Source organism: Meleagris gallopavo, chromosome 10 (assembly GCF_000146605.3).
Source record: "Meleagris gallopavo isolate NT-WF06-2002-E0010 breed Aviagen turkey brand Nicholas breeding stock chromosome 10, Turkey_5.1, whole genome shotgun sequence".
NCBI classification, from domain to species: domain Eukaryota; kingdom Metazoa; phylum Chordata; class Aves; order Galliformes; family Phasianidae; genus Meleagris; species Meleagris gallopavo.
Window position 1 is genome coordinate 18380346 of NC_015020.2, and position 24994 is coordinate 18405339.

The 24994-nt window shown below is 46.1% G+C and overlaps 1 protein-coding gene across 1 annotated transcript in view; it reads left to right on the forward strand.

Moving 5' to 3' along the window:
- The window catches only part of LRRC7 (leucine rich repeat containing 7), a 90414-nt gene extending 65622 nt beyond the window's left edge, over positions 1-24792 (forward strand). The window contains exons 18-28 of the mRNA XM_031554881.1: positions 1891-2091; positions 6899-6997; positions 8856-8967; positions 9192-9372; positions 10330-12010; positions 13489-13638; positions 17130-17249; positions 20998-21216; positions 22381-22473; positions 24248-24322; positions 24685-24792. Of these exons, the coding sequence (XP_031410741.1) occupies positions 1891-2091; positions 6899-6997; positions 8856-8967; positions 9192-9372; positions 10330-12010; positions 13489-13638; positions 17130-17249; positions 20998-21216; positions 22381-22473; positions 24248-24322; positions 24685-24792 (3039 nt within the window). The remainder of the gene's footprint in view (positions 1-1890; positions 2092-6898; positions 6998-8855; positions 8968-9191; positions 9373-10329; positions 12011-13488; positions 13639-17129; positions 17250-20997; positions 21217-22380; positions 22474-24247; positions 24323-24684) is intronic.
- The last annotated feature ends 202 nt before the right edge of the window (positions 24793-24994 follow it).

Genomic DNA, 24994 nt, shown 5'->3' on the forward strand with positions numbered 1-24994 from the left:
ATATCTGCTTTCTCGTGCATAGCACCCACCACAGCTGCCAGTATTTTTATGGTGCAATACGCCCAGCGATATCAGCTCTCACTGAAATCCCTGTCTGACTTGCCTATCACATGGGAGTCCTTTAGTTAATTTCTCTTTGGCTAGTGCTTACTGAGGATTTGCTCTGTGACTGCAGTTCTATGCTTGTCTGTAGCTTTTACATTGAAATCATGGCTCGGATTTTCTGAAAAAGCGATTGCCTAATTAGGCCACATCTGAATATGATTTCTTTCAACCGTAAATCAACCACAGCCTTAGTAATGCTTTACAGACTTAATTTCTTTTTTCTGTTGAAGTTCTTTATTAACATATGACATCATAGCCATACATTTTAACGTTTTATGTTAAAGTCATGTCAGAATCTATTATATGTAATGTTTATTCTACTGTGGCTCAGAATTATATGCTAGTATTTCAGATAGCTTTATTTTCAAATCGATCGTGGTTTTGCTTCTAAAATATTCCCATTGATAGCCCATAATCATCCGAATCCAAAATTGCCCTTTTCCCACTTGTCACAGGTGTAAAATCCAATGACTGTATGGTGACCTATTAAAAGCAAGCTCCCTTTGCTCACCTCATGTATGCAACTGGGTAAAACTTCTTTGCCGTAGAGGCTTCTGCTTACTTATCACACAGCAAACACAGACTAATTTCAAATTTCACAGCCTCATAAACAAGATCAGTTATCCTGACACGCTCAGCTCGCTCTGGGAGCTGTCACTTTTCTTCACTGAAGGAATTCAATTCAAAGTTATTGCGTTCCCAGCCCAAGTTCAGCCCTAGGAGAGCAGCAGGTAGAGCCAGCACCTACTGCGTCCCAGGGGCTGTGCCTGGGGTCAGAGCTCCTGCCTATGCAAGGGCAGGGCAGGGGTGGGAAGCCTCCACCACGGGCAGTGTGCTGAGGTCAGGCTTTGTTTGATTCCCCAGCATCTCTCCTCGTGATGGGATGTGACGTAGAGCAGACAAAAGAGGTCTGTAACAGGATGGGGAGGAGTAAGGAGAGGCCAGCATCATGTAGGTGTCCTTTCCTGCTTGGATCACTCCTGGCCTGGTAACCTGCCACCCTGTCCCCTCTGAGCAGTTTGCTGACAGTGCTGTGTCACGCCCCTCTTCTCCTGTTGCTCAACCCTGAGATTTTGTAGAGCTGTCTTCTTCAAGCTGTGATTGATTTGGACTTGGATGACTACAGTATTTCTTTACTTCTGAGTGATAAAAACAAAAAGCTTAAAGAGTTGATTGTTGTAGGAAATCTGTAGCTCTGTCAGTCAAAGTACTGTTCAGTGTGACACAGGCTGACTTTTCTGTAGTGGTTTAAGTCTGTTTTCCTGTATTTCTGTATACTTAGGAGCAGAATTCACATACTTGAGTGTATCTATGTACATTACACATCTCAAGGAGCGAGTAGATCCCAGTGGATCAGATTCTGTTCTCAGCTATTATAGATAATTCTGATTAATTCTGTATGCTGAGCATAGCTAGATTAGTTCTGCATTTGCATCAGTATCGTTTTGGAGAAGTGTGATTTAATACGTTAGTACTCTCAGGCCAAGTGCAGAATTAAAATGCTACACTCTCCCAGGGTGAAAGATAGGCTTGCAGGGGAGCATGCCCATCCATTATTTTATGTCACTGAAATTCCATTATAGGTTGCCACAGTGTAACTGATTGCCAAGTTTGGTCCAAGAACTGAAGAATCCACGAGGGTTAGGTGTACGTAACAGCCTACCTCAAATAGACTAATAACAATTTGAGGAATTTGCACTTAGCCATAGTACTGTAACCATGGTTTTAGTTTGCATGCTGTTTTCATTTTGTATTTGTGCTTTAATTCTTTTTATGAATGTTCAGGTTGAAATAAATCTAAAACGTTATCCCACTCCATACCCGGAGGATTTAAAGAATATGGTAAAATCAGTTCAAAATCTGGTGGGCAAAACAAGCCATGGAGTACGGCCTGAGAACTCAGCACCAACCGCCAACACTGAACAAACTGTGAAAGAAAAGTATGAGCACAAGTGGCCCATGGCACCAAAGGAGATTTCAGTGGAGGTAATGTAAAAGGATCGTTGTTCCTCTCAAGAGTTCAAGACGGGGTTTTAGTATAACTCCCTCAAATGCTGTGCTGCATCTGCTGTGAGCTTCTTGCCTAAAGCTTCTAGTTTAATTCTGCAAAGTAAACCTAGTTTTATACCGAGTTGCTCTTCCCCCAATGCTACTAAGATTTTCAGATTGAAGCTTTGATTTTAAATCTAGCTAGATCTGAATTTTTGTATTGATATATACCAGCTCTCTCCTAAATGTTGATGATATGGCCAACCTGCCTATTAGTGAGAAAATGGAACTGATTATGAGTTACACCCCAGACTTAACTGTATCTCTGCAACAATATGTAAATGAAAAATCAGTTCGTTCTGTTGACAGTGCTATACCATAAGGTTCTGCTGCTTATAATCCGACTGCATGTAATGCATAGCCAACAAGCCTTGTCAAAAGTTAATGAAGTCAACAGAAGCACCTCCTAACTGCAGGGAGCTGTAGAGCAAGTGCTGCCCAGTGACTTTCAGAGTGTTGCACGACCCAGCCGTGTATGTTGGCCAGAAGTGGGACGGCACGCATAGTGAGAGTTTTCTGTTCTGACCTAAATGCATTTAATGAAAGATAATTCCAAAATACTGCACAGACTTGTGCAAAGCTGACGTCAGCAGCTGCAGTTCGATCGTAGAGGACATCTGCTCATTGATGCCCTCATATTAATAGCTTACTTTATGTAGGTACAGCTTACACACGGGATATTTCTCACTCTGGCAGTATTTACTGATAGGTTACAAGGTGCTTGGACAGGTCTACAAACTGTATTCTAACACAGAACACATGAACTATTTCCATCCTACCAATGTAAATGTGTTTTTCACCCTCCTTTACTGCAATACTGGAGATGGTAGACCTTGCCTAGATGTTGGTTTCCCTAATACTTTAAAAGGACCAGCAGCAAAATAGCTCATCAGTACAGGAACAAAACAGTGTTCTTGTCATTCGGGCAGATAACATCACTGGGAAGCTTTCATGGCAGGAAAGCGAGATGGTGTATATGTGTTATTCTCTTTGGCATCCCGTGTAAAGATGAAGAAGGGGTGTAGAAAATGTGTGAATGATTTTGTGAATAATATTGGCATGATTTCAGTTGTAACATATTAAATAAAACATAATTAAGCTCCATTTGCTTTGCAGATAATTAGGAGACAGGATCTCAAGCCTCAAGTTAAAATACAGTTTGAAAATGCAGGTGTGTTCTGATAGATTTAGACTGAAGACAGTATCTTATAACAAGGTAATTTAATTTCAGGTGCAACGCTCGCTTTTCATCCCCTGAAGCCAGATCAGCTGGTTTCTTTTCTGATCTCTCTTGAGTTTTCTTGCAATTAATTTACACGTGTGTCTTCACAAAATTGTTTCTAAATAATTAAAGGGAGCATCTGAAATGAATAACAAAGTACATTTCAAACCCCCTGCATCACCCTCCACCTTCAGTAATAATAAGCAATTTCTTAATTAATCATCACTTAAAATAAATCTGTTCATTGTCCTGTGTTTCATTGTGAAAGATGTACCTTGTAGCCAAAAAGAAGGTTGGGATAGCACTGCGTACCCCTTCCATGAGCGATAGTGAGGAATACCAAAAATTGGCAACTAAGATCTTTACAGTTAATATTCTTGGTACGAATGGACTGAGAAAAGTGTTCTGCATGACTCTCAGGTTTCTGTTTTTTTAAAAAACCTCTTTTCTAACCCAGCGTGCAGCATTCCACCCCTCGTGTTAATTCCTAGCAGGTTTATTAGCACTGTGTAGAAAGAAGAGATGGTTTTCTTCTGAGTAATCTGCTGCAGCTGCTGTGCTGGGTCTGCTGAGACCTTCATCTCACTTCAATCAAAACAAGACCTCAATCCTTTTAACTTCCTTCTTCATTACTTGCTCAGCTTTACGTTGTTTTAGGGATTGGGAGTGGGAGAGAGAAGGGTGTTCTTTTTGCTTTGTTTTAGTCAGATCTTCTAGAGAGTCTCTAAAACTCATCTTGCCTTTCCAGAAAGACTTTGCATGCTTTTATTTCCCCTGGGCTGCCTGGCTTCAGTTCATTCATTGATGTATCCGTCATGGGAGCTGTTTTCCCCTGAGATGCACAACGACAATCTCTCTTGACTGGGAGGGCAATTTGTCCTGAAGGTTTTCAGTTTGTGTCTGCTTTTAGGCCGTGCCTTGATGGGCACTTTGCAACAAAATGACCTATATTTAACAAGGAGCCAGAAATATCTTCATTATCAGGTTTTGCCATATGGCTTCTCCCTAGCACAGAGCATCTTTATTGAGGTTATGACATTGATGGCTTCCAGTCACAGAAGGAAGGTGATGCTGTTCTGTTCTGGAGGTCTGACTTGCAAGAGACCTTTCTCCAAATAGGATGTCAAATGTCTTAAAGTTAATTCTGAGTTACTTTGACTCCTGCCTGACCTTGTCTAAGAGTCTGGATGTTAGAGGCATTATTCAGGACTGTTTCCAAGGTAAAGCCTTCCTTCCAGAAATTCAGTCTGAGGCATGGGTGAACCCACTGAAGTGGTCCTGCACGAGGATTCAGGAGGTGCAGCGTTGTGTCGTGGCTCTCTGTGCCATCAGTGGGCCTGGTCTATGCCTCATGGAACATACACGGACTTTTTTCCAAGAGACTTGAGACTCCCTTTGTTGGCAGCAAGCCCAGTGGTACGTCTGCCCTTGGGTGCATATCTGTGTGGACTGAGGGCTGGTTTCCTCCTGAGATGGGAGAACAAGGGAGTGCAATTCAGAGCCTGAGGTGCTGTAACTCAGGGCAGCACTGGGCCTTCTGTCCTCACACTGAAGACCACATATGGAACAGAACAGGACCATGGTTTATAACTTAGGAAGATGCTACTAGGTTTGCCATCCTCTGCAGTTCATGACTAAGCACTGGCTGGATAGCATCTGCAGTTTTTCTTTCCAGAATTCCGGCCATGTTGGCAAACAGGCTTGGTCTTTTAAAGTAAAACATTTTCACAATAGAAGGATCGTTACAGACTTTGGCATCTTTGGCTGTAGGGAGTTCTGATCAGTGCTTGGGGATGCTGTACTTCTGATCACCGGAGCAGTCTGGGTTAGTGTGTGCAGTCCTCCAGCTGCTGGCCAGTCCATGGGGCTGCAAAGCAGAAACATAGAGCAGAAACAGCCCTACCTGCCCATGGCAGTTGTTTTTCAGGATCTGTTATGTCTCACTTCATAGTGCCCCCAAAACTCCCTGTCCCAGTCTGCTCCTCATGTACTTATGTCACCAGATCAGCAAACTCGTGTCTTCTTATAGAGCTCTGCTGCATGGGAATGCCTGCTGGAGATGGCTGACGGTGTGCTGGCTGCTGTACCAGCTGAGATGTGTTTGAGGGTTCCTTCATTCCCCACCTTCAGATCCCAGTTCTGCATTCAGTTTTCCTTTCACCAGTTCTGTCCCCGAGTGGGACTTGCATCTCATCATTACGCTCTGCATGGGACAGCCCTCGGGTCTGTGGCCATGGAATGGCCTTCCTGGGAGCTGCTGTTGTGGCAGGAGAGTGGCACAGATTATGGAACAGATGGCAGATCCTCTGCTCTGCATTCCTGTGGGATAATCCCACATTCTGGGGACTCTCTACATTTCTAGATTGATGACTGCATTTTGTTTTGGTCAGCCTGGTAATTGCTATCAGCAAAATACTATGACTGGTTTTCATGTATGGCTTCAGGCAGGCTGCATTTTGTGGTCTTGGCAGGAGAGGACTTGTTAGCCAGGCTTTGTGGCTCTCCACATACAGAGCCAAGGGAGCCCAGACCTGCAGAGGGGTGACCAGGGTGAGGGGCACAGCAAGGCTTTGTCCTACACCCACACAGCTGGGCCTGAGTTAGTCTCACTTCTATTGAAGGGTATTCTGAATCTCTCTGATTGCATTATCTGTGATCTCTATTCTTTCATTAAAACCTTAGTACAACCTGGACCAAGTAAATTTGGCCTGGATCTGGTTATTTGTTGCATTTGCTTCTCGATTTCTGTATGGCTGGCGTGGCATCTTTCAGATTGCCCCAGCTCTCAGCAGGTTGTTCCTCTACCCTTGTTCCTCTGGTCCCGTCCAGGCTGATGGCCCTGCACCATCGCCTCTGCCTTGCATGTGCTGCATCTGCACCGAGCCCCGGGCTGCTCTGTTCAGTGTCTTTTTGTTCTTTGCAAGCAGACACTAAGAATGAGGTTATTTCAAAAATCACAGCTCTCTAGATTTTAATTTGCTGTTTTTATGCTGTCAGCCAGTATTTCTCTTTCCCGATTATTTTGCTGGTTTCTGCCATGCACTTTCTCTTGGGAAAGAGCTCGCCATATTTTTCTATCCTCTGCATCTATCCTTCTGTGTTTAGACCTGGGGAATAAAACACAATTACGTTTATCTCCTTCCTTTGTCCTCACAACTGATCTATCCAATAATACCTTTTATTTTCCATTAGTGCCCTTTTTGTCCTTTTAAGCAAAGTAGTAGCAAACGGAATATGGTTGGGGTTTCTTACATCTTTCACTTCCATGGCATGTTCACAAATGCCAGACTAATTCTTTCCAAAATGTACTGATTTTTGTTGGAACTGCCAGAGTGGAGGCTAAAATGATAGAAAAGAAAGAATATGGCATAGAAAACTTCATAAAGTCATACACCTAAAATAAAATCTGTGTTCATTGTTATGTCAAAAATGGAACTGCTGGTTCATCCTGCCTTACAGCAAGTAGATTTATTTTGAGCTTTTAACTTTTGAAAGTTTCATGGCACAATATTGGGATTCTAGGTGCAAGAATTCCATAAGAGTCACCTGTCTGATACAGACAACACTCATAAATCGACTCTGGACAGGAAGGAGAAAGAAGAGCATACAAAAAGCTCAGAGGTACAACAAGAAATAAGTTTGAAGCATGCACCATGCTTCAAAAGTGGAAAATCTCACTCCTGAATGTATGCACTTTGTTACTTTTCAAAAATCATTTTGCATGATAAGTTTGTTACACTGCAGTAGAAATGATTGTTCTGCACTGGAAAAAGGCTACTCACTATTGCTAGCTTTGAGTTGTATGTACACTGGTACTTTACGTGAGAAATTACGTGCACCACAGGGGAGCTCTGTACATCAAGGCAGTAAAATCCTGCAGTATCACAGCATACAATCAGTACGAAGCTGTATTTGCATAAACGTTAGCACTGATGGGGTAAAGTTAATGGGTTGTGAGGATGCCTTCTCTTTTCTGTGTTGGCATGGTACTATCTCCAGTAGTACACCAAAAGCAGAAGGATTAACGTACCTGTTTTTTAAATCTAATTACATTCATCAAGAATAACTCACTCAGCAAATGCTTCTACAAATCTTCGTTTCCACTACTGTTACAAAAGTAGTTAATGGCGCTTAGTTTCCTCAAGGTTTCCTTATGGGTAAAATCAAGTAAAATTAAAAAAAATTTTACATTTCAGTGATGCATTTTTGGTTTTGGTACTCCGTTTTAAATTGTTTCTCTAAATGTTTACATCTCCTGCCTTTACTGACTCCTCTCTAAAGCTGTGTGACCCGTAATCACTGGAGTACCTTTACAGCTAAGGTCCGGGCACAGGGATCCCCATCGTGTCTCCACAAGAGAAAGCTCCCTCCCAGTTGTGTTTCTTATAACCATTTCCTTCCTCATTTTCTTTACTAATTTTTTGTTTTCTCCTGGTAGCTCTCTAAAATGTCTTCTTTCTCACTGGATATTTTCCTTCCCCAGCTTCCATCCTCTACAAAATCACGGCTCATCCTCCCACTTCCAAGACGATGCATGTTTCTCTTACTCCTTCCCACAAGGATCTTCACTGGTGTTAGTTAGCACAGTCCTGCTATGCCCATCTCCATCAGTTCTCTCCCCATGATGTTCCCCTGATCCCACACACTAACACCCAATGTGGGTTTTCCATATTGTTCGTCTTCCTCCTCGGCACAGGGTTACCTCTGCCATCCCTCCACTTAGCATCCTCTCCAACCCTGCCTCCCCAGACCACCTATCTTTGGGAATAGCACCTTTCTTATTTCTGAACTTTTTCCTGGTGGTGACATAAAAAATGCCCCCAAATTGCTTGTTTTCATCTTAATTTCCTGCTTCTGGCTATCCCACGAGCCTAATTTAAAAGCACTCCTTTAAAATACCTCTTACTAAGACCCCATCTCGTTTTCTTTCCACTTTTTAGCGTACGTTATTTTCAGTACGTATCCTATTGCCGTCTGGAACTGTAGAACATTGTGCAGGGAAATCTTAGAAAGTCTGCAGAAAGAACTGCTGAACTCCTGAGGAGTTTTTGAAACCCAAATTATTTAATTTAATGAAGTGTAGCAATATCATGACCTGAATCTATGGAAGGACTAGTGCCACAAATGAATGAGGAACACTTATTCCTGAAGTTAGAAGTAGATATTAATATTATTTTTTTATTTATTTCTACTGGCAGCTTGCATTTTTGTGACTTCTGCTTCATCAAAAATGTTTACACGGCCTTGATGTATCCTACAAGTTCCATCTGTTTTGTCCACATTTTCAGAATGAATGCTTCACCATAACTTTAGAAGTATTTCTGTAGGACTGATTGGAATTTTCAGCTGACAAATCATTGTGATTAGACTATTTCTGTCTGGTGGGGTGTCGGTGTGTTGTCACATTCATGAAAAGAAGGCTTTGAAATGTTTGTTGACACTGTTTCCTATGTTTACTCTACATTATTGTATTCCTCAGGATGCCTTTGGACATCCTGCCAGTGAGATGAGGATAGGGGAACTTCGTCCTTCCCTGCCAGAGACTCCGTTGTACCCACCCAAACTTGTTCTTCTGGGTAAAGACAAGAAAGGTACTAACTTGACTTACAACCTTTTAGATGGGAGCATACATAATCTGCATAGATAGAATCTTACATATTCTACACTTCACTGATTATAAAATGTATTTTGTATGTATTTACGCACACAAACATATATATATCCATATCCATAGTATGCATTTGAAAATGTTTTTTTTCTGGAGTTTAGTTTCCAAACATCACCTCCTGAAAATGTTTGCTGTGTTTTGTTTCAGAGTCGACAGATGAGTCTGAAGCAGATAAGATCCATTGTCTGAATAACAGCGTTTCCTCAGGCACTTACTCAGACTATTCCCCTTCCCAGGCTTCCTCAGGGTCCTCCAACGCGCATGTTAAAATGGGGTCCTTGCAGACAACGGCTAAAGAAGCAGTGAATAACTCTTTGTGGGGGAACAGGTGTGAGCCTCTTTCTTAACACAGCTTCTGATTGCCTTTTGTCTTACCTTGTCACACACGTACGGACTGATCGTGTGCTAGCTGTTAGCACATTCAAATCAAAACAATAAGGTTTTACCCCAGGTTTCTTGGGGTGTACGTGGCAATACGAGCCCAGGCTGCAGAGTGTTGGCCATTCCTTCCTGCTCTATAAACGTCAATAATTCTGCAGCTGCTTTTCCAACCGTGTACAATAGCCATGCCCTAAAAACACCTAATAATTGAGCTGTAATTATTCCGCTCTGTGTGGTCCTAAGCTGCAGCTGGCTGTAGTTTAGTGTTGTTAACAGAGTGCGTGTCTCTCATTCATGCTGTCCTGAGCCTCCATGTAGCTGATTGGAAGTTGTAATCCGCACCGGCCATCAGCAACTGGAAAGTGCTCTTGTTGCGTTCAAGGACACACTCTGCTCTGTCTGTTCCTGCCTCTGGTCACCCAAATGTAGCTCCATCTTATGAAACCCACAGGCCCTTCGCATTACACAGGGAGTCTGCTTACTGGAGATGTGTAGCATCTTGGTGGTGAGAAGATGCACAAACTCCATCTGGTAGCTTTGTTTAAAAAAAAAAAAAAAGTTGCAAGTGTAAAACATTTCCCCTGCGCTCACAGAAGGTTATTTTTAAAGCAGGAAAATATGTTCAGCTGGATTTATGTGTGAGTTTGGCTTTGAGCCATCCAGGAATTCTGACTTGCTTCTTATTTTCTCAGTGTACATACCTCCAGCATCTGTGCTCCAGTGCAACATACTGCTGCGGGCACATGCCAGATCAGTGACATAAGGTGCACATCTCACGATACGATCCCAAAGCCTGAGTACAGATGGGAGAATATTAAATCGTGCTATAAGTGTGTCTTTCTGCTGACGGCTTCTGTGCTCTAACGAAGGGCATTTTACCTTGTTTTGCTTTGTTTTATTTCAGCAGGCTGGTGCAATCGTTTCCACAGCCCCTCGAAACAAAGCCATTACTGAGCCAACGGGAATCTGCTCCGGCAGGGAACGTGCCGCCGCGCACCGACCGGCGTCCTCTGAGTGAGACCTTCACCGACAGCTGGAATGACAGTTCACACTACGACAACACCGGCTTCGTGGCGGAGGAGAGTGCGGTGGAGAACCCCAGTGCTAACCCTCTGCTAAGCACGAAATCTAGAAGCACATCTGCGCATGGGCGCAGGCCGCTGATTAGGCAGGACAGGATAGTTGGCATTCCTCTGGAGCTGGAGCAGCCGACGCTCAGAAACACACACGAATCTGAAGTGCCTCCTCCCAACCCTTGGCAAAATTGGACCAGAACCCCTAGTCCTTTCGAAGACAGGACAGCTTTTCCTTCCAAACTGGAAAGCACCCCCACCACCAGCCCTTTGCCCGAGCGGAAAGATCATGTCAAAGAGTCTCCTGAGATAACTAGCACTTTCGCTCCCGGAATAGCGTGGGAATATCACGATTCAAATGCTAACAGAAGCCTCACAAATGTCTTTTCACATATCCACTGTCGCCCAGACCCTTCTAAAAGCGTTATTTCCATCAGCAAGAGTACAGAAAGGCTTTCTCCGATGATGAGGGATTTAAAAACTAACAAATTTAAGAAATCGCAAAGTATCGACGAGATAGACATCGGTACCTACAAGGTTTATAATATACCTTTAGAAAACTATGCATCTGGTAACGATACTGTAGGAGCCCACGAGAGGGTGGACAAGCTGCTGGGCCCGGAGCACGGCATGCTGAGCATGTCCCGCAGCCAGTCGGTCCCCATGCTGGACGACGAGCTGCTGACATACGGCAGCGTCAAGGTGCAGCCGCAGCAGAAGTCGTCCGTGACGAAGAAGGTCTACCAGTTTGACCAAAGCTTCAACCCGCAGGGAGCAGTGGAGGTCACAGCCGAGAAGAGGCTACCGCCGCCGTTCCAGCTCAACCCCGAGTACATCGCCCCGCAGAGCAAGAACCTGCCCCAGGAGCTGGTCAGCCCCAGGGCGTACCGCGGCTACCCGCCCGTGGAGCACATGTTCTCCTTCTCCCAGCCGTCGGTGAACGAGGATGCCGTCAGCACGCCCTTCACGAGCCAGGGCTCCAGACCGGGCTTTTTGAGGAGGGCGGATTCTCTGGCCAGCTCCACCGAGATGTCCATGTTCCGCAGGGTGAGCGAGCCCCACGAGCTGCCCCCCGGCGACAGGTATGGCCGGGCTCCGTACCGCGGGGCCGTGGAGCGCCAGGGCAGCATCTCGGTCTCCGAGTCCCAGTTCCTCAAGAGGAACGGCAGGTACGAAGACGAGCATCCTTCCTACCAAGAAGTGAAAGCCCAGACCGGCAGCTTTCCCGTTAAAAACCTCACCCAAAGGAGGCCCTTGTCCGCAAGAAGCTACAGTACAGAGAGTTATGGTACCTCTCAAACCAGGCCGGTCTCAGCGAGGCCTACCATGGCGGCTCTGCTGGAAAAGATACCATCAGACTATAACTTGGGTAACTATGGCGACAAGCCTTCCGATAACAGTGATATAAAGACAAGGCCCACCCCTGTGAAGGGAAATGAGAGCTGTGCTAAAATGCCTGCTGACTGGAGACAACAGCTACTTAGACATATAGAAGCTAGAAGGTTAGACAGGGTATGTTTGGCACTTCTCTGCAATTAATGCCTTTAGTCGTGTGTTTTGGTATTTCAAACTATTTGCACGTGCAGTGGTGACCGCCAGAGCTCCCAGTAATGAAATCCCGCGTTGGCGTCGCGGGGGTCTTTGTGTGCAGAGCGGCAGGGAGAGCCCCACGGGAGGAGCCCTGCTGCTGCCTGCCCAACCGAGGCATCCCTCCTCGCAGCAGGTGTGGGCGCTGCCGAGGGCCGCCGCTCCCGTAATGATTCGAGAGCGTTGGAAGAGGCCGGATACGTCTTTGCAGTAAAACAAAACGAGGAAAAATATCAACCAAAAAAAAAATCGTAATAATTTTAGTTTTCAGATTGCTGCTAGCAGAGGCATCTTAAAGCTCTCTCTTAGCTTCGAAAAGCATTACTGGAAATACGCTGCCACTGCTTTTAACGTGGAATATGATCATTACTCCTCTTAGCAATAGGAGCTTTTGCCCATTTATCTTCTATCCGAAACGTAACACAATTAGGACAGTGCATGATTTCTTATAATGATGTTGACTATTTAATGGCCTACTTTATGAATCTGGGTTTACTTCGTAGCCTACAGTGATTGTGAAAGGCTGCTGTGCTCTGATGCATAGGTTCGTAGCAAAATGTGTCTGCCTACGTATTTCATGCTAGATATCCACGAGTTTGGTGTGGATATTTTTATTACCCCTCCCAATTGCTCAGATGTGACACATACTAAAATACCACTAAGGGTTAAGTGGGTAACCTTTCTGAACTGGCTCAAAGGCTGAAGCTCTTTCCTTCCTTCAGCTAGGTTCCCTGTGCTGCATGAAACAGGTTGGAGAACACCTACCCCAGGCGCAGTACAGCAGCCAGGTAGAGAAGGTTCTGGTAGCAATAAACTCTTCCCAGATGCTTTAGAAGCATCTTTACTAGTAGCTTACAGTGGGTAGGTGCTTAAGAAATGCTCTGATTGGCGGAAAGCTGACATTGGTGATGTCGCACAGTTATGCCCCGCTCCCAGCGATGCTGCAGAGGCAGAGCCGGCCTCCAGCTGTCTGCAGCACCCAGCAGCTCGGGGCAGGCTGCCCACAGGGATGCATGCCTGCAGGCTCATCCCATGAAGGAGTTCCCCCATTATGCCAGACGTGTTTTCTGGCCCAGCTGGGGTGGTGCAGACATACCAAAATTTGGCCGTATTTTCAAAGTAAAGGACTTGTGCCACGTTATATACCGCAGTTCTCAGAATATAGATAAGAACATATTTCATCTGCTGTCAGCGTTGAAGTCTTTTATGGTATCCATTTTATGTACAACTAGCAATGTATTTGCTTCCGTGTGACTCAGTGCATGCATCAAAAAGCTATTTACTTCTTGGTACTGTTTGTTTGCTTAAACTAAAACTTTGTGAAATTAACCATATATGTGTGATACTTAATTGAAGGAGCATGTGTGTTCATATCCTGTCACGTGGTTGTTTCCTCTACTCAGACCGCTGCTTACAAACACAACACAGTTAGCCTTGGCATGCTGCACTCTGGAGGGTTTTCAGCAATGCATGCCGGCAGAAGCATGACTTTAAACTTGCAGACTAAATCTAAATTTGAAAACCAAATGCTTCAAGAGCTACCTCTACCGAAAGTAAGTATGGGATAGCCAGCATATACCAGCATTACCAAATAAATTAATAATAATCCTTGCTTTCTCTTGGTTTAGCTTTTGCCTACTGTTCATGCTTATATTGTACACAATCCAAAAAGCAAAGATGATGGTAACGGTGTTTTCCTACTCGATGATCTTGCTTTTTGGATGAAGGAGCTCACATGGCTGTCATTACTGCTTTCTGCTCTTGTGTTAGAAGATGCGATCATTATGTTTTCTAAACGACTTGATGTGTGCATAGAAATGAAGAACGTGCTTTGTTTTGCGACTGTTTAATCTTAAAAAATTAATGTAAAGATGTTTGACATGCAATTGAATAGGCTCCAAGAGACAGGATTTGTAACATTTGAACATTAACGGGGCAGTCTGTAATAGCTGATACGTGCCATGATAAGTGGCTAGCACACCTAACATAACGTTCAACTGTTTTGAGTAACGCCCTTAAGAAATAGCATTTTTCGTATTTTTGCTGAGTATTTTGCAACTGTTAATGATATATTGTTGATAAGTGCATACATTCACAGCTCTCCACATGCAGATGTTGGGTGAGGAGAACAATGAGGGCCACTGCTGACCCATCTCTGGGTGCCAGGGAAATGCTGAGCCCTGCTGCAGGCCACGTGTGGGGCCAGAAGGGGTGAGCATCGCTGCGTGCCTCACCTCGTTACAGCAGTAGCTGCTGGTGCAAATGAGCTGCATCTCTGCGAGTAATTAAATGGCAGCAGAGCGCAGAGCCAGGCACTGGGACGCCATCATCTGCCCTGTTAATTGCTGACCTGCCGCGGGCACGTGGCTGCAGCCAGCTGGTGCAGCGCCAGGGAGGGCTGGGCTGCTGGGGTAGGGCTTACATCCAACCCCTGTGCCAGAGAACCGAGGGCAGCAGCGTGGCCAAGCTGTGCTGGCCAAAGGGCTCCTCGCTAACGCCAGCACACAGCTAGGTTCTCAAGCAAAGCTGCAGTAGCCTAACAGCACGCACAGCACGCGCGGATGGCCATCAGGTTCCCCTGCTGTGACTCTCCATACCACCACCACCATTCAGCTGTCCCAGGTTTGGGTGAATCCCAGTGTTGGCGTGTGCCTCCTCGTTGTCCAGCTCAGGTCTCGGCTGTGGCTGTGTGTGCTGGGACATGGACAGCTGTCTGGTGTTGCTCGTGCTTTTTTCTTCTGTCCAAGAGTTTGTCTGTCTGTTTGGGTGTGTGGTACCTCTTGTCAGCAGTCCTTCACAGACACCCATCCATCCGACAGCAGCTGCGGTCAGGGGGAGAGGTTTTGTACACAAAGCTCAGAATAATATCGCTTCCACAGTTTTGAGGTGTAGATGAATATGGAAATGAAAACCTGGACATCAGAGGAACACATCAGGGTGATGTGTTTGGGGCGTGTGAATTATTCTGCTTTATATCCCACTGGCATTTCATTGCTACATATCCATGTGACATGTGATGCTGAAAGGCACGAGGGGTGTGTTCTCTCGCTGTACAATTTGGGAACGGGGTAAGACTGTTGTTGGACAGAGAATAATTAATGTTTATTATTGTTTGATTTTGTTCTTTCATGCATTGTAAAGCATTTTGCGCTTCTCAGTGAATCCAGGCCATGGCAGCTCCATCCTCTCTTCTTCTCCTCCCTCTGTGCTGTGGCCGGATTCAGGAGAGTAACGAGTGGGGTCTGCTTGTCCAGTGGAAGATCAGGAAACCGTGTTTAGCAATTATGTATTCTGATGAGGTTAATTACTGAGCCCTCTCCGTGTATGAACTGCTGACCCCAGTTCTCCCCGACATAGTGGATAAGTGGTTTTTGCTGGTTTACAGTCCAACCAAGCTCTGTGAATGAATAACGTGCCAAGGAGGGGGATTCGTTTTGCTGCAGAAAATGGAAAGAGGAACTTTTATCACAGAATCTTTCTCTTCAAAAAGCACCCTCTGATTTTTTTTCCTCGCTGAGTGTGAACTCAGCCCCGCACATCAGTTGGGCGCTTACGAGGGAGGCTGCGGTGATGCCTTGAATGGTCAGTGTCTGCACCACAGTGCTTCTCATAGCTGTGCTTTGGGCTGCAGCAGGCGCAGAAGTGTGCAGCAGCCCTGCCGGGCATCAGCATATGGACGTGTGCTGCTCAGCAGGCGAAGCTGCAGCAGTGAGCTCCTGCCCGGCAGCACTGCGTCCATGGGGCCCTTTCTGCTCCGTAGCTCCCTGCTGCTCCTCAGAGCCTGGCGTTTTGCACAGAGCACTTTTGTTGCAGAAGCACGGAGGTGGGGAGGCAGAAGAGGGGCTGATCCCCATAGCAGGACCTGCATTCTGCCTGCAGGAATGGGGGAACTCCCGGCTCTCGGTTTCGTGTGAAGAAATCACAGCTTTCCTGATTCTTCTGGAAGACTTCTTGAATGATGAGAGAATGGTGACAGTTTCCTTGGATTTGAAATAATTAAGGATGAATTTCCTTTGCTCACCTCTGAGGAGTGCAGTTTTTAAAAGTTTAACTTTATTTATTCTTAAAGGATTGCTAAGCCTGCACTGTAGAGGAAAAGTTCCTAATTGACCACTGATCAGCTCTGATATTTCAGAGCTGCAGTCCCATGTGTTCTTCAGTCATCTGAAGAAGTGTTTTGCAATTGTTTCAAACCTAAATGGAAAAAAGAATTGGTTGGGGGATGGAGAGAAACCAGTGCACTGACCGAAGCTGAAGGAGGAGCTTCCCGCAGGAGGGCAGTGCCGGAGGGCTCTGGGGGTCTGGCACGGAGCGATGTATCCATGTCAGTGTGATTTCAGCTGTGGTAGAGAAACACAGCAGGAGGAGAAAAGCTGGAGGAGGCAGGAAGGTGCAGGAAGATGCAGAAAGGTGCAGGTGCCTGAAGGGCACCAAGAACTGTGCGATGAGGAAGTGAGCCGAGTCGTGTCTGAAAGGAGAGAAAAGCAGAGAAAAAGTACCCCCAAAAGTGCCAGACTTATTTAGGAAAATGATGCGTGCGTGATGTCCATTTGTATTCAGGAAAGCATTTACCTTGTGGTTAATGTTGTGCTTACTGTGCCTGGCTGCCTTGGAACAGAGCCAGGAGAGCTGTGTGCTGAGCGTCCCACGGCGCAGTGCCACTGCAGGGAATGAGCAAAGAGAAGGGGGCCGTCTGGCCTTGCTCAGCACTCAGTGAGATGGTTTTGGTGGCCAGTAGGAAAGCTTTCATTCAAACAATTAACGCCCATTTAAATACGTGACTTTGCCAAAATTTGTTGTTCTGAAAACAAGGATCGAGGGTAAATGAGTTTGCTCTTTTCTCTCATCATTCATCATGCTCGTTATTTCTCCTGTGTGTTTAAGATCTGTAACCTGCAGAGTCCCGCTGGCAGATGATTGTGCGTTAACGAAATGCTGTAGATATTTAAGAGATTTCCATTTTAGCGGTAGTGTTGATTACTGAAATAAGGTTGGAGCAGAGTTGTTGCTGGTGACTAAAGGCTGCCCTACCGTTTGTGAACAGACCCCGTCGCAGCAGAGCAGCGTCCTGGACAACGGGCAGGACGAGGGGCCGGGGAGCGGCCAGTGGAACCCCTACCCGCTGGGGCGGCGGGATGTGCCCCCCGACACCGTCAGCAAGAAGGTGAGCAGCGCGGCCGGGGAGGAGGGGGGGCCTGGGAGATGCTTGTTTCTATGGAGTTGTGGAGTTGCTCGTGTTGGAAGGGTCTTTTAAAGGTCCTCTGGATTGGTCGCAGTGTTTTAAGCAGCAGTCTCTAGGAACGAAGGGCTTTGTTTTGATGCTGCTACCCATCGTTGTATTTATTCCAGTGCTGCAGCGTATCTCAGTGTGAGAACTGGGCGCTGTGTGTCCTTAGATGTATCCCTGCACACGGTGGGCAGCCACCAGCCCCTCCTGTCCTCAAAATCCTTCACTCGAATTCCCAATTTCAATCACATCCATCGGTTCACGAGCAAAAGGAAATGTGCTGAGGTGGGGAGCAGCTCATGGGCTGCCACTGCCGGGACACCCCGAGCACCTCCAGCTTCACAAGGGGAGCTGTGCCTGTAGCAGCGATAGTGGCACCAATTGCTGTCGGTGTGGAGATGGGCCCTGCTCCTGGATGAAGTCTTACAAGTTATAATGTGCCTACTGAAAACTTCAGCAGTGTAATTAACCGTCAGCACTGATGAGATAAATATTCCCCGACTGGCTTCACATCTGTTTCTCTGCAGCAACCCTTTCAAGAAGGTAGAGACAAGGCAGTTTGCCCTTATGAGGAGTTCTGCTTTGTATCCTAAGTTATCCTTTATCCTTATCTTCACAAGCATTTTGGGATAAAACCTGCACTTTCCCTACCATTGTGATTGGATACCAGTTTATGTCTCGCATCATCAGTGTTAGCGTAGTAAGAAACTGCAGATCCTGGTTCATTCTGCATACTGGAGTGTCTCAGTGCTCCAAAGCAGTAAGCACAAATATTGCATAACTGTACTGAAATCTGCTGCACTCCAGGGAGCAACCCTTTGTTGCACCCACTGCTTTAGTTACGCTGCAAGCATCGGGCACTGAGCTAACAGTAATTACCATTTGGGGTGATGCTGAATGGAGTACAGAACAGCAGTGAGATCAGGGGAGGCGGTGGGCATGATGGAGACCATTTTGTAAGAACAAATAATCACCATTTCTGAGAACAGGGTTTGTTTTCAGCTTACCCACCTCCAGCAGGAGCCGCAGCGTGAGTGCACAAGGAGTGGTGATATCATCTCTTCAAACAAAGTCTATTAACAGGAATGAGAAATGAATTCTGAAAACTGTTTACCCGTCCTCAGGAGGTGCTTTGCAGTGTGTTGTTATGACTATGCTCATCTCATTTCCAATGTAAGTCGCCTGCAGGGCCTTGGCTTCCAAAAATCTTCTGTAGAAAGGAAGTACACCGTAAGGAACAATGACACGATGTAATACAAATTGTAGTACCTGTAGTTGTTTACCCGTAGCACAGTACCTGTAGGCACGGTGAGAGCAGCAGCCTGGGGCAGAGCTGCCCTTGGGAAATGGCTGGGAGAAAGCTGGGATGTGCTGTTCTGAGAGGAGGTGCCATTCACAGACTGTGCTCAGGATGGAGGAGAATGTCTGTGGCCATCACAGCGCGTGCTCCTAAACCTGCTGCACCCAGAGGGCTGCAGTTTGTGTCGTGATGGTACCTCTGTTCGTTATGGGGTGGGAATACTACGCTGTGAGACTGTATGGGACGTGAGGGTTGACTTCTGACTTCTTCACTGCTCACGCTACAGATTAAACACCAGCTTTGTTTTTATCTAAGTATCATCATTTAAGTGATCAGCTCATAATCTGTGAGAGATTTATTGTATGGATAAGTTTTATGGATAAGTTATTGTATATACAAGATACTGTATGGATAAGTTTTAAGGTTACTAAACTTTAAATCAAGTAACCCACTGCCTTGTTAGAGAACTGCGGTGCTTACGCTTTTATGTCATGTCAGCTTCATTCTGAATTACCTGCTTTTCTGTGAGAAGGAAGGGGTAGAGGTGTGGGAGAGGAGCACCCAAAGGCAGCCTGGAGTCACTGCTGATGGAAATGAGTGGCTGAAGAGTGAAAATGAAGATGGAAGATGAACGGCCGCTGAGTCCAGCAGCCTGGGGGCAGGTTGGCTGCTGCAGCGGCTGTGGGTGGAGGTGGAACACAGAAAAGCTGAGGCTACGTGAACTCGTGGAAAGCCCTGCATGGGCTGTGTGAGGCTCAGCAGCTGTGCAAGGGGTGTTTGAGGAACTGGAGCAAGGCAGCTGCCTGGAGATGTACTAACATGGCTGCACTAACATGGCTGCGTCTCCATTTCCTCTTTCTGACTTAGGGGTGTATCTGTTAGCCAGAACTGGGAAACTGGAGGGTCCTTCTGTTTTATTTCCAGTGTCTGCTGCTCAGTGTGGAGCTCTTCTAGGCTGATGTGAAGATCTGACGATTTTCAGTGAAGAAGCACAGTGTTGTTTGTATCTGAAATAGGTGTCTTCCTTTGAGGTGGATGCCTCAGGTTGCGCCTGATGCGGATGCTGTGGTGGATGAGCTGCATCATGTCTGAGTCAAACAGTGGGATTTATGAGATTCCTCTCTTTTTGGATACTTCAGCAATGAGTGCCAAGCACATGAAGCACAGGACCTGCATAGCTCAGGGTGACGTGGGCACATGGCTTGATGTGCTGGGAGCTGATGAATTGCTCCAAGTCTGTCCTGGGCAAATCTCTTCTGATCTTGGAGGAACTGCAGATCTTCCCGACCCATAAAACAGGATAATCAGTGCAGGCTGACTTCCTCAGGCTCTTCCAGGAGCAAGTTGGTCAGTGCCCATTAACACTGTCATGTCCACGTGCTCTTTAAGAAGAGTTTGGCACTAAAGAGCAGGGTACAACAGTAGCAGAGTTCTGTGCCATCTCTCACTGAGACTACTCATCTCAGGGACTGAGACACAGACCTGGCAGACGTGTTCTGGCTGTGCTAGCTGGTCCTTCTGTTCAGATGCAGTCAGTAGAACACCAAGGCAGAGCAGTTTTGCTTGCAGTCATTGTGCATCTTGCTGCATTCAGTACCTTGAGTCGCTCCAACAGCATCTAAATTAATGATGTATTCAGCAGGCAATTCTTGAAAATTCATCCCGGTGCATTTTAGCAGTGGCAGCGAGCAGTTAGTTCCAGTGCCTTGGTTGCCATCACTTGCAAGGTCAGATGAATGGCTGACAGGTACAAAACATTCTGATCTTTGGCTGTGTTAATGTTGATCATCTCTGAAATAGCATCTCCCCATTGCTGACTCTCAGCAGAGTCAGAAGGGGTCAGTACTAATGAAGATCAGAGCTTCACAACAGGAAGGGATTGTGCCACTGTTGTTTTTGCTTTGTCCACAGAAGCTGGCAGATACTGAGATGTACAGTTCTAATGCTCCTTCGTGTTCATGGTCTTCAGATATGATGCTCAAATGCTTGTCCTTGGTGGGTGGCCGTAATCCGAAAACAATGCAGTGGAGTGATGGAGGATGCTTCTCAATGTCTTTGAGTATGCTGTGATGAATAATCCACTCCAGTTTACTGTATTTTTTAATATATTCTGAGCTGAAGCATGTATTCGTGCATCATTACAGAGGAAAAAACAACTTTCTGTTTATGAAACGTACTGCATCTGGCTAATTTCCCTTACACCTCTCTGGGTCGCTAAACGAGCATATCCTCGCTGCTTTTAATCACAATTGTTCCTAACCGTGGTCAGAAGACAAACCTCTGATGGGATTTAAGAGGTTTGCTCGTACTTGACTCTGCAAGTTGTAATAATTGCTTCTTTTCAGCTTCCTGACTTTCTGGCCTAACGGGCTGCATTACCCACAGGCAGGTAGCCACATCCAGACCTTGATGGGTTCGCAAAGCCTGCAGCACCGCAGCCGTGAGCAGCAGTATGAGGGGAACATGAACAAGGTGACCATCCAGCAGTACCAGCCCCCGCTGCCCATCCAGATCCCCTCCTCGCAGAGCTCCCGAGCGCCGCAGACGGGGCGATGCCTCATCCAGACCAAGGGGCAGAGGAGTACGGACGCCTACCAGGAGCAGGTGGGAGCGTGTCTGCAGAAAGTAACGCTGTGAAAGATATTCCTTTATCCCCCTCTTGCACACAGCGGTATGAGGGAGCCGGGGGCAGCACTGCCATGTGCCAGGCAGAGCGGGGAGGTGGGCTGTGCCGCCCAGCACCAGGGAATGGCACTGATTTTCTTGGCTTGACCAGGGAATGCTGGCACCGAGGTTCCTGACCAGAGCTGACAGCAGTGGTCGTGCTGAATTTGTCAGCAGTTCCTCCCAGTTCGCAGCATCCTGGCTCAGTGCTGACAGTGCAGTGTTCGGCAGATCCTGCACCCTCGCCTGGTGGGTGCTGTCAGCTTCCCTGGGTGGTCCTGACCCCGATCTATTTGGCCTCACCGATGTCAGTGGCTGTTGGAGGCACCTGACTCGAGGAACGAGGCTCAGATTCAACACCAAAACTTTCTGCTGTGTGAAGTGCTGGCAGTCCATGCCAGCAGCTGCCTGGTTTAAGACCCTGGGCAGAGCATGGAGATTCAGAAGCCATTCCTTGTGCCTTGACGAGTGGTCATTAGGCTGCACAGATGTCATTTTTATGTTACACTGAATTAGCCGATGCCATTGAAATCCATCCTGACTGACAGATAAGATTCAGCACTATTTCTTGGAAGAGGGCCCTTGTAAAACCATTGGTGCTCAGAGCTACTGGAACTGATACTGGCAAGATTCTAAAGATCTCTGAACTTCCCATTGCTTGCAGCTGTGTTTGTCACCTGCACAGCACCCAGGGGTGTGACAGCTGGAGCAATGGAAGTCACAACATGGACTGTAGGGGCAGATTCTGTTCTTACTGACATAATTACCCGAGGTTCCAGTGAGAGGGAAAGACTGGGCTGACACAAACTGCCTTTTCACAAGTGTCTTTTATTTTTCTCTTGAAAATAAAAATTTAAATGTATGCAAAAATAAGCAGAGCTCTGTGAGTACTGTAGTATTGTAGTATCACTGTAGCATGTTGAAACCATGAAAATCTTTCATTTTAAAACAACATTTGAATGGCTTTTACTGTGTTGTGCAATAGAGCTTTTGAGAGGGTGAACTCATCTTGTTGATGTGAGCTCAGCTGTACGAGAAGATGCCATTGTTTGGTCAGGCTTTGGTGCTGGCAGTGACTTACCTTGCTGTATCTTTTTGACCTAGTTTTGTGTGAGGATAGAGAAGAATCCTGGCCTTGGTTTTAGTATCAGTGGTGGAATAAGTGGACAAGGCAATCCATTCAAACCTTCCGATAAGGTAAGTCGTGCATTTCTCACTAAATGGGCTTTATTTTAGAGTGCCTGTAGTGGAGACACAGATACAATGAACGACATCTTTATGAACTTCTGTTACAATAAATGGAAGTTTTCCCACACGTGGCCTTGTTCTGCTATGAGAGAAATGTTTGCTTTTTGTTTGGTTGGTTGGTTAATGAAGAGAGACTTAAAACAGAAGTCACGTGGGTGTCTGGTTTATAGTTCACACAGATAAATTGTCTGACGGTGTTGCAGAGCATCATCTCTCTCACTTTCTCCTTTTGAGAATCAGTATAGGCCCCAATTAATTTGTCACTTAGCATCATTAGAGCGACTGCTGAGGCAGGAGTAAGCATCACCAGGTAACTGAAATAGCAGTCTGTAGCAGGGGCATAAAATAAAGCAGTCCTGGTCCACAAACTGGTCTGGAGATGAGCCATAACTTAGGAACACCACGGCAAGCAGTGTCCTGGTTTGTACTGCTAATTAAAGGCTTGGCCATTGTGGTGCACGATGGCCAAGGACAGCCAGTATTAGTTCATGTTGGGTGTCCATTGGTATTGCCATTTGGAACGTTGTGTCCTCTTTTTCAGTTTGATGTATGAGGTTAGAATTAAGCTGTGTCTGTCACTTGTCTGAAATCCTATTATAGAAATAGAATATTACTAATGACAACAATTCAAAACTGTGTGTAAAGGAGTGCTAGAATATAAATTGAAGGAACAATTTAAACTGTTGGGGCTTTTTCAATTGCTTCCCAATGTTGTCCTCAGCAACTGCCTGCTGTCTGCAGACCTCTGAGCCGCACACACGTGGCACTGCTCTGCCCTGAGATGGGAGCAGCAGTGATGGCAGGGAGCAGTGCTGTGAGCAGTGATGTGCCCTGCCACGACACACTGATGGTGCTGGGATGAGAGGGAAGCAGTGCAGAGCAGTCGTTCTGAACGGCAGATGTTCCAAACTTCAGTGGCACGTGGGGGAGCTGTAAGCACGATAGGTTCCATCCCTCTGCTCTGCGGGAGCTCAGGTTTCTGGAAGGGCAGCAGAAACACTGGACAGAACCCTGCTCCAGAAGGCTGAGAAGTCCCCTGAGGGGACACAGGATTTACATGATGGTAATGAGCAGGGAATGTCCCTGTGTCTCAGAGCAGTGTGTCTGGTGAATGCAGCCTGTGCTCAGCTCCGGGGCCACTGTGAGGTGCTCCCTGCAATGCTGTGTGAGGGCAGCAGGGAGGTGAGGCTGCGGGTGCAGAGGTCCAGGACCTCATGAGCTGTGTGGAAATACTGCACTCATCACTCAGGAGCTCCATCCCTAACCTCGGAGCTTATTAACATGTTTTACAGAAATTCTAAACACAAATCTAAAAATATTCCTCATTATTTAATAATTTATCCCCTTTCAAAGTCATTCACTCTGCAGACAATGGATTCAGAGAGGATTCTGGAGACCACTGCTCTGCTTTAATTAACTAACTCCTGCTAATCCTGTTACTCCTGTTTCCAGAAACTCTTCCAATTGCACGTTACTTGTGAAGTGGAATCTTGCTTCAGATGGCCCTGAGTTACGTGGTGTCAGGAGCTAACAGGCTGCAGGTCACGAGCACTGCTACAAGCTGCTGCCTCTGCTTGGCTCCTGGCAGATTAAAACAGGGGTTTGGTGTTGAGAGCACTGCCAGAGAGCATAGGTCCCCAGCCCAGCAGTTAGGGAAACACCTGTATTTTGGGAACTAGTTCTTGGTAATAGCATCCTAACCTCTGTTACTTCTGACTTATAGGGTATCTTTGTTACTAGGGTTCAGCCTGACGGACCAGCATCCAGCCTGCTCCAGCCTGGCGACAAGATCCTCCAGGTAGGGATTTACTGCTTTGTAACGGAGCTGAGATGCAGGGCATGCCTTTGCATCTCACACTGATGTAGTTTTCAGTACAACTGTTGGCACTTTAGTGCTGATTTCTAACAGTGTTACTTGCAGTAGCCTTGCAATCTGGTCTCAGAAGGGATAAAGCCTCCTGAAACCACTAAGTGTATGTGGAAAAGAGGCCACAGAGCAGCTGTGGCAGCAGTGGTCCCTCCGAACTCCTGCTTGCAGGAGATCACTGTGTGACTGCTGCTCATTTTTGGCCTTTTGTCCCTTCTGTATTATCCCTTCCCCCGAAATGAAGGCGTTAAAGAGAATCTCATGTGATTTCCCTTCTTGTTTTTGCATTGCAGGCAAACGGACACAGTTTTGTACATATGGAACACGAGAAAGCTGTATTACTACTGAAGAGTTTCCAGAACACAGTAGACCTAGTTATTCAACGTGAGCTTACTGTCTAAATATTTTTTATAAATAGTAAATATGTCTAGCCAGATCTAATGTTCAAACAGATTTATACATAGGAAACCAATTTTTGCCAATTGCTGGACCAATGGCAAACAGTAGTGCCAAATGTATAATACTCTATGTTAGTACCAATCATCCTGAAAGAAATATATGACCGATATAAATCTCTGGTTCATGTGGCTATGTATGAGTTCT